General features: G+C 50.8%; 1 protein-coding gene across 1 annotated transcript; it reads left to right on the forward strand.

Moving 5' to 3' along the window:
- The first annotated feature begins 5644 nt into the window (after positions 1–5644).
- On the forward strand, positions 5645–6577 carry LOC135461144 (olfactory receptor 14J1-like). Its single transcript, XM_064738130.1, has one exon. The coding sequence runs from the start codon at positions 5645–5647 to the stop codon at positions 6575–6577; it is 933 nt and encodes a 310-aa protein (XP_064594200.1).
- The last annotated feature ends 3374 nt before the right edge of the window (positions 6578–9951 follow it).

Below are 9951 nucleotides of genomic sequence, written 5' to 3' on the forward strand. Positions count from 1 at the left end.
AGAAACTGGATCAAGTTTGGGAGTTCCTATATATAATGATTTGGGAGAAATTAAACAAAACCAGGAAAGTGAAATAGAAATTGAGAAAATCCAAAATTGTAAAAGCCAAGTTCGGATCCTAATATCTGTGTTGAACAAAGTCATCCGGCTCCAGGCAGTATTAAAAATAAAGAATTCAATTATTAGGGACATTTCAAATGAAATAAAAAGATTGGCATGTGTAAATAATCAAGATCAAACTCCTACACTTGATCCCAGTGGGTGGGAGAACTTAGAGATTTTCAGAAAATATGTATGGGGAAAAAGTGTTTTTTCTCGCTGTGTGTGTACTTGGAGGATTGCTCTTTTTACTATGCTTATTTATCTGTTTTAGTAAAACAGTATTGGCTGTACAAACCAACCTGGAGAAACCAAGAAAAGTAACAAGGTTATGTAACTATGATTACCAAAGTGCACAAGAGATTTATAGTAGATTCAAAACAAAAAATTGTGAGTTGATGCGAGCTTAAGAATTTAAGCTCGATCAAAGAAAATGAGGGGGGACTGTTATGAACAAAAATTCGGTTAATATTTTTTTTTGTGAGAAAGAGTTACAGGGATGCAGCCAGATCTGTCTCTGCCAGGGTTCTTAGTGATTTGTTATTGTAATACCGGGTCGTTGAGGCTTATCTCCTCTTTTGTATTAGTAAAAGGCCTGGCTGGGTGGGGTAGATGGCCCTTCCCCAAGGCAGTGCGCTCTTCCAACATAGGGAAGACACCTGAGAGGGTGGGGGGTGTTATGCAAAGTGACTCCAAGACCAGCATGCTTTGAGACCTCGACTCCAAAATGCAACGAGAAAACCCCCAAAACAACGAGCCAAATAAGAATTGAGAGACTAAAGTGATGTCTGGACATGAGGAGCCAAGTGCTGAGCCTGCAGAGATGCGGAGCCCCTCTCGCCCTGAGCAGAGAGTCGTCCCAACGCCGGGACCAACCAGCTGAGAAGCTCAAAGGATCAACATCTGACGGGGACATCACGCCCTAAAGGCTCCCACGAGGACCGGATCCCCCAGCTCTGCCCCTGGTGGACAGAGCTGCGCATGTCCTCCTCCTCTGAGTCGCCCTGGGAGACGCGACGGGGACTGCAGCCCTGCCGAGCCGCCCAATCCTGAACTGATCACTTTTAATAAAGGCATTAAAAAGGAGAAGAAGTCTCCTGGCCCTATTTATTTCAATAACAGTGATATCCAGCTTCCCTTTGGTCGAAACCATAAATCCTTGAGGTGATGTTCATCTTCCTTTCTCAAGCTGTTTTTCTCTGCTTCAATAAGGCGTGAGATAAGCATATTTCCTTTATATATATTCCAAAGCTATAGTTTCAAGGATACAAGTAATATTCTAAAATTATCCTTCAAAAGATTATTATTGCAGAGCTTTTTATGGATTAAATGCAAGGAAAAAGCAACATCTTTAACATCTTAATTCCAATGCTCCTAAATCAACCAGGGTTAATTGCAAACAAAAGATAGCTTCAAAGGCCTTTTTCCATGCTTTATTCTCCTCAGTTATTATTAGAATTCACAGCTCTCCCATTGTTGGGGTCCACAAATTTCACATTCACAAATACACTCGTCACCTGTTTGTACCTGACACGAAACACAGCTTTGCATCTCACACCAGGGACCCCGCCAGGTCCCATCGGCTGCCGGGCAGGGCAGGGGAGGCCACGGGGCCGAGGCTGGGCCGGGCCATGGCTGCAGTTGTGACCATCTGGGCACTGCTGAGCCCTGCCCTGCTGCCAGCCCGGGCCCAGCCAGGATCCGCCGGGCCCCAGGAGCAGTCCTGGGCCGGGCGGGCTCTGCCAAGATTCTGCCATCGCTAGGGTTCACCCGCAAGTCCCGGGCAGGGGGAGGAGAAGCCATCGGCCCCTGGCCATGCTGCTGCTGTGTTCTGGCCTGGCTGCTGAGATCCTGGCCCTGCCCCAGCGCGGCCCATCCTGACACAGCCCCAGCGCAGCCGCTGCAGAAACCTCCATCGTAAAACAGCTCCGGCCCAAGCACCGAGCCCGGCTGGGGTCACAGAACCATCTGCAGACCCCTGGTGAGATTTGAACTCTTTCAGTGCTTCCATCCTCCCTCGAGTGAGAGAAAAGGACAAAGTGCAGGCTCATAGAGGAGCAATATGAAGACACCAAGGTCAGTGAAGACGAAGTTGAGTCCCAGATGGGAGGGATGAGGAGATGTCCTGATCTTGGGGCTGAAATCCTCTTGTAAAGCTATGGAGAAGGATGTAATTGATACATCAGACTCTCTTTTTCCCTATAACGCACTAAAAAGTATGAGGAAATGACTTGTTCACCAAAGCCTTCTATGGCAGCAGCTCTCTGGCCACAGAGAGAAACACAACTTTTCTAGGCATTATTTTGGAAAAGCCTTTGGAGAAGATAAGAAAAAAGAAAAAAATCTTAGCTTAACTTGCTGCACTTGGTATTTTAAAAAAGTTGAATGTGTTATGGAGATTTGTTTACCAAAGGGTGGGTTCTTATTTAGCCAATGGTGATGATATTTGGATTGGAGGACCATTTAAGTCCACATGTATCAAACTGGGGTATAAAAGTATGGGTTTCTTAATAAAGATTATTGATCAGCCTTCTGTGAATCATTGAGTCAATGTCTATTATTACCTGGCCGGGAGCCCTTAACGTGACAAACCTCCATGCTAAAGTAAGCAAATGTTGAAGTAGCTGTGATCGCATGAGAAGTTTGAACAGAGAAAGAGAGAAGAGTGTTGAGACCCTGTGCCCTCATGAAGAGAAGAAGATCTCTGTATTCAGAGATGAAGAGGACCTCTTCAACAGCTCATCTTTAAACTAATACCCCATAAGCAGACATGGCCTATGAACACAGCTGTGGGAAAAGTTGTGGAAAAAATGGGAGGGACTTCACAATTGCAGATTTGCTGGGAAGCTGCTATTCACTGAAATTGAGAGCAATGAGAGAATTATTTTCTTATGGAGAAGTCTCCATAGAAGGAAAGAGAGATTCCTCTACCCAAGAGAACTGAAGAAAGGCTCTTATAGAAGTGGTAAACTGACTGAAACCTTCAGGTTTTGTCTCATTACATTGTCAGTAACAAAGAAAAGGTTTTAGGGAGAGCAGAAGTATTCTAAAAGTTTTGTTCTGATTCTTATTTCTCTTTCTTTGAGTTACTTTTAATAATCTTTTCTTTATACCCTTTTAAAGTTTTGAGCCCACTTTGCCTTTCTCCTAATTCGATCTCACAGCAGAAAATCAGTAAGAATATTCTAGTGAGTGCACAGGTAATACGCCAACATGGAACCTACCACACTAATTGATGCATTGGCTAAGAAATCTCATATTGGTGAACTAAAACCACTACAGAGAACTTCCTGATGAACTGCATGAGAGCAGAGGGAAATCAAGGAAGAGCCATGGCTTGTCAGGACTTGTTTGATCCTAATGAGCCCTGTGGTGAATTTGGAGCTGAGCCCTGGAACCTCAGGGCCTGAGAGGAGATTACACAAACCTTTCCAGATGTCAGAATCAGAGGAAACACTCAAAGTGTCTCAAAGCATGAATGTGTCCCACTGAGGTCCATCCCCAATGCAGGCTCCTCCTGGACTCCTTGGAGGAGTGAATTGGAGGCCAGGATGGCACTAAATACTCTCAGAGATTCAGTGTGGAAAGGAAATTCCAAAGTACCTTAAAAACCTTGAGTATTTCAAATCATTGATGAGGCCCACTGAATGTCAGTACAGAGTTCTCAAGGGACTCATTAAAGCAGAAAACTGGGGCCATGATTGCAGAAACTTCTCATTGAGTTTTTATTAAAAGTGAAACACCAAGTACCTTAAAATACCTGAAGTACCTTGAAGCATTAATGAGCCCACTGAGTGTTGTTACTGACAAAGGCTCTCAGGGGACTCATTACAGCAGATAATTGGAAGTCATGATTGCACAAACCTCCAAGAGATTCCAAGGCAAAAGCCAAACCTTAAGTCCTTTCACAAACCTGCAGTCCCTGCAGGGAGCATTAAGGAGCCTCCAGGGCCACTCCTGAGCAAGGCTCCCCAGGGACTCCTTCCAGCAGATCCTTGAGGCCACTGGGATGTGGGCTAGGGGGGGATGCTGAGGGCAGGACAAGGGGCCTGGCTGGGGCTGTGCCTGGAGGCCCCAGGGCCTCAGGACAAGGTGTCTCCTCACAGCCCTTGGTGGCACAGACCCTGCTGTGCCCCAGGGCACCAAGACTTGGCTTCTCTTTGTCCCCTCCTGTCATCACTGCCTCCAGTTCTCTGCTCTGCCTGGGGCCTGGGGACACTTTCTCAGTCGTGTCCCTCAGTGGGACCCATTAAAAGTGCAAGAAACTTTGCAGTTGGATTCTGACTTGGAGTTCTGGAGAGGTTTCTTCAGCTCCCTCTCAGGGACTGATGTTCAGGGCCTGAGCACAAAGCCCCAGAGGTTCATTAAAGTCCTTGTGCTGTGTCTGTGCTGTGTCTGTGCTGCTGAGCAGGGCTGGGCTCTGCCTGCAGCCACCCGGGCACAGCACAGAGGCACAGATAACCAAGAAGAGCTTCAAAAGCACAATTCTCTTGATGAGCAGCTTTTCTCTCAGCCTAGCAGGGCTGGGGCACTGCCTGCAGCCACCCCGGGCACAGCACAGAGGCACAGAGAGCTTCAATCAGTCAGGGCTGGGAAGGTGCTGAGAAGTGCCTGGGGCACAATCACTGCCAGCCCTTGGCACAGGAACCTCTGGCTGCAGGACAATGCAGCTGCAGCTCCTGGAGCCATCTCCTAAAGCTGGAACATCCCAATGCCTACAGACCCTGTGAGTACATTCTCTGATTGTCTCTTGTGCAGAGCAGCCAGGGGTGCCCAGGGCTGTCCTGCACAGCAGGGTCCTGCAGCCCAGGGCGCTGTGCTGGGGCAGGGACTCTGCTGCCTGCCAGGGACAGCTCTCAGCCGGCCCTGGCAGCTGCTCCCAGCACTGGGGGACAAGATATGGGTGGGAGGAGACAGCTGGTAAGGCTTGGAAGTGTTCTCCTTTTGTGGTGAGGATTCTGCATTGTTCAGGACTGCTCCCAGCATGGCATTTAACTGCAGAACATTTCTGAGTTGATTAAACAGGGAGCACAGCAAGGCAGGGGCTGCATAACAGCAGAAATCTTGCTTTTTTAATTTATTGCTGTGGGTTGCCTGGATGGGAAATGACCCATAGGTACTCATCTCTCAGTTCGGGTTGGAAAAAAAACATTTTTTCTCAGATCTTACAAAACCAGGCATTGAGAGAAATCAGCATAGGGACCCTTACTGGCAGCATCAGTGTTGCTGTTCCAGTTTACTCAGAAAGCTCTGATGTTGCCATCAGAGCCTGCAGTACCAGAGCTGCCCCTGGGCAGTGCCTGAGCTGGGAGGGGTCTGCAGGGCAGAGCTGAGCCCCCAAGGCTGGGCTGGGCTCTGGCAGCACTGGCAGGGCCCAGCCCTGGGCACAGGGAAGCAGCTGCTGGCAGGGACAGCTCCAGGCAGCAGCCCCCTGAGCTGAGGGGGCAAAGTGCCCCCAGGCTGTGCTGGGATATTTAAAGTCCTCTCCAAACCCAACTGTTCCATGATTACTTTTCTTACATATCGCCATGCCAAGAAAGCTCAAATGTCCAACAGCAGCTCCATCAGCCATTTCCTCCTGCTGGCACTGGCAGACACGCGGCAGCTGCAGCTCCTGCACTTCTGCCTCTTGCTGGGCATCTCCCTGGCTGCCCTCCTGGGCAACGGCCTCATCATCAGCGCCGTAGCCTGCGGCCACCACCTGCACACGCCCATGTTCTTCTTCCTGCTCAACCTGGCCCTTGCTGACCTGGGCTGCATCTGCACCACTGTCCCCAAAGCCATGCACAATTCCCTCTGGGACACCAGGAACATCTCCTACACAGGATGTGCTGCACAGGTCTTTTGTTTTGTATTTTTCATTTCAGCAGAGTTTTATCTCCTGACCATCATGTGTTATGACCGCTACGTGTCCATCTGCAAACCCCTGCACTACGGGACCCTCCTGGGCAGCAGAGCTTGTGCCCACATGGCAGCAGCTGCCTGGGCCTGTGCCTTTCTCAGTGCTCTCATGCACACAGCCAATACATTTTCCCTGCCCCTGTGCCATGGCAATGTCCTGGGCCAGTTCTTCTGTGAAATCCCGCAGATCCTAAAGCTCTCCTGTGCCAAATCCTACCTCAGGGAACATGGGCTTCTTGTAGTTACTGCCAGTTTATCATCATGTTGTTTTGTATTCATTGTTTTCTCCTATGTGCAGATCTTCAGGGCTGTGCTGAGGATCCCCTCTGAGCAGGGACGGCACAAAGCCTTTTTCACCTGCCTCCCTCACCTTGCCGTGCTCTCCCTGTTTATCAGCACTGTCATGTTTGCTCACTTGAGGCCCCCATCCATGTCCTCCCCATCCCTGGATCTGGCTCTGTCAGTTCTGTACTCAGTGGTGCCTCCAGCCCTGAACCCCCTCATCTACAGCCTGAGGAACCAGGAGCTCAAGGCTGCAGTTTGGAGACTGATGACGGGATGCTTTCAGAAACAATAAACTGATGGCAAATTTCTGCAAATTACATGTAATAAAATTCATCTTGGATACTTCTTGTTGGTTTCATTTTGGAAGTTCTTTTTCTTTGTTTTAGTTTTTTCATATTATCTACAAATGTCATTTTTTGTGGCATTTCTCGTTGTGTTTCTCTCCACCTTCCCTGTGCCCACAGCCTGTTTCAATGGGGAGCTGTGCGCTTGGTGGCTTTAAAGGAACTAAAGGGTCTCCCAGCAAAGTTTTCTGCAGAGATGCCATTTTGTAGCCTTCTCTGGAGCTGCAGCAGCAATGTTTGTGTGCAGAGCTCCGGGCAGATCCGTGCTGGCACAGCAGCTGGACCCAGCAGCAGCAGCACTTGGTGTTTCCAGTGCTGCTGCCATGGCCCTGCCCCGCTGCCCTGGTGGCCCTGGTGTTGCTGCAGGGCCTGAGTGCTCTCAGGGCCGGGCACAGTCCTGGGAGTGGCAGTGCCGGGGCTGCAGCAGGGACAGGCCATGGGCACAGCTGGGGCAGCACTGACACCTCAGGCCAGGCCCTGGGGGCTCCAGGCTCCTTGCCCAGGCTCTCTCAAGAACACGCCCAGGCCAATGCTCAGCACAGAAAACCCCCGTAAACAGCCAAAAGTTGTCCATGTGACTGTCCAGCCACCCTGTCCCCAGCCTGTAGTGCTGCAGGGGTTGTTTGGCCCAGCAAGGGGCTGCCCAAAGTGAGGGACCCAGCACTTGGACTTGTTAAACATCACTTTTTGGATTTGGCTTCTTGATCCAGCCTGTCCAGGTCCTTGTGCAGGGCTCTCCTACCATCCAGTAGATCAACACTCCAAGCCAACTTGGTGTCAGAAGGGTTCCATGAGGCCCCAAAGTGTCCTAATGGTCTCCATGATCCCATGAGGCCTCCCACTGTCACAATGTCCCTTTGGTTCCTTGGGAACCCTCAGTTTGACAAAGACCCTTGGATCCCTAGGCCCTGCAGTGTCAAAATCCATCCGTTGTTCCATGAGGTCTGGCAGTGCAGCAATGTTCTCCTTTGTTCTACTGTGTCACAATGGCCTCTTGGTCCCAAGGGTCACCACGGTGTCCAACATGTTTCCTTCATTCCAGGAGTCCCTGAGGAGCAGCACTGGCCCCTTGGTTTCATGGTGTCAGTGTCACAATGGCCTCATCATGACACCAGGTCCTGCTCTGTCACAATGCTCTGCATGTTTCCACAAGGCTCTGCAGGGTCCCAGTGGCCTCTTGGTTCCCTGAGGCCTCAGAGTGCCACAATGAATTTCTTGGTGCTGCAGTGTCACAATGGAGCCCTGGTGACACAAGATCCTGCAGTGTCACCAGGGACCCTTGGTTCTACAGGGTACCACAGTGTCACAATTGTTCCTACAGTTCCCAGAGTCCATGAAATGGAGCAATGGCCCCTTGATTCCATTATCCTCAGCCTCTCCCAAGGGTCTCCTTGGTTCTGCAGCGGCTCAGTGGCCCCTTGGTTCCACAAGGCCCTGCAGAGTCACAGTGGCCTCTGTGGTTCCAGCAGGACCCAGACTGTCACAATGGACTCCTTGCTTCCATTCAGACCCACAGTGGCCCCTTGACTCTGGGCTGCCATGTCGTACACATTGTCACCATGGTCCTCTTAGTGCCACCAGGCCCTGCAGTGTCACAATGGTCCCTTGCTTCCCCAGGCCCCTGCACTGTCGCAATCATCAGAGAATCAACCAGGCTGGAAAAGACCTTGGAGAGCATCAAGTCCAACCTGGGACCCAACACCACCTTGTCACCCAGACCATGGCACTGAGTGCCACATCCAGTCTTTCCTTAAACACTTCCAGGGTTGGTGACTCACACATCTCTCTGGACAGCCCATTCCAATGCCCAATCACCCTTCGTGAGGAGAATATTTCCTAATGTCCAGCCTGAACGTCCCCTTGTGCAGCTGAAGGTTGTGTCCTCTTGTCCTGTCACTGTTCCCTGGGAAAAGAGTCTGACGCCCACTTTGCTGCACCCTCCTGTCAGGGAGTTGTAGAGAGTGATGAGGTCTCTCCTGAGCCTCCTCTTCTCCAGGATAAACAACCCCAGCTCCCTCAGCTGCTCCTCCAGGACTTGTGCTCCAGACCCCTCCCCAGCCTTGTTGCCCTTCTCTGGACACGCTCCAGCCCCTCCATGTCCTTCCTAAATCGAGGGCCTAGCACTGGACACAGCACTCGAGGTGCTGCCCAACCAGTGTTGAGCACAGGGGAAGAATCCCTGCCCTGCTCCCGCTGGCCACACCATTCCAGATCCATAGGAGGGCCAGGGGTTGGATGAGGGAAATGGTGGGGAGGGAGTGGGGACAAAGTGTTATTGATTGTCACCCATAAAGGGTCTTGATCTTCATATCTGTTCAGACTGCATTAGAAAGTACTGGGGGTCAATATCAATTGGACATTGCTGATAGCAGTCTGTGAACAGGAAAGAATAATTGTCAAAACAATTGCCTCTGTTGGTTTTTTTTTTTTCAATATAGCAGATTCACTTTCAATACACTTCTGAAATTTGTCTAATTAACCACAGAAGAATTTGAAACTTAAATTATTCCCAAGGGTTTTTCTTGTTTGACTGTTTTGAACTATTTTTTATGAGCCTTTGTCACTAAATTCCTAAACTGAAGAGCTCAAGAAGAGGCCTCTAGAGGAGTAAAATTCAACAGCAAACTCCAAGTGGCTGAGGATCCATCCCCATCAGAGCAGCAATGAACAGAAATGGGCACAGCTTTGTGGCTGTCCCAGCTCTGGGATGGGCCCTGGGCCTGGAGCAGGAGCAGCTCTTGAGGGTCCCAAGGCCGGGGCTCTTTTGCTGCCCTGGGCAGATGGGATGGCAGCAGGGACTGCAGAGCTCTCAGCACCTCAGCCCGAGGGGAGCAGGGCAGCCAGGGAGCCACCTTTGGCCCTGGCCAAGCCCCTTCCCCCATGGCTGGGGCTGAGTCCTGTGGCAGCTGCAGCTGCTGCTGTGCCCTTGCCAGGGGCTGAGGCCATGGGGCAGTGCCCAGAGCAGCCTGGCCTGAGCAGAGCTGTGGGGCCAGAGCTGGCTGGGCTGGGCTGGGGAGAGGCTCTTGGTGCTGCCCAGAGCTCAGGGCAGCTGGCAGAGCTTGCAGGGAGTTGGGCTGGGCTCACAGAGGCTGGACCAGAATTGAATATTGGCACCTGGTGTGGCCTCTGAGGACATTGGATACGCCTGTGAGAACATAGGGGTCAAAAAGCAGAGCACTCAACTGGGAAGCTTTCTTGGGTTTCCAGCAGAAAAGAGTTCGAATCTCTCCCCCCATCCCAGCTGTCGGCTGGGCGGGGGGAGGGGAAAGCCAAGCGGCCGTGAAGTAGGCCAGGCCTTGGACAGATATGGGAGGTAGGCCTG

This window comes from Zonotrichia leucophrys, unplaced genomic scaffold (assembly GCF_028769735.1).
Source record: "Zonotrichia leucophrys gambelii isolate GWCS_2022_RI unplaced genomic scaffold, RI_Zleu_2.0 Scaffold_191_91559, whole genome shotgun sequence".
NCBI classification, from domain to species: Eukaryota; Metazoa; Chordata; class Aves; order Passeriformes; family Passerellidae; genus Zonotrichia; species Zonotrichia leucophrys.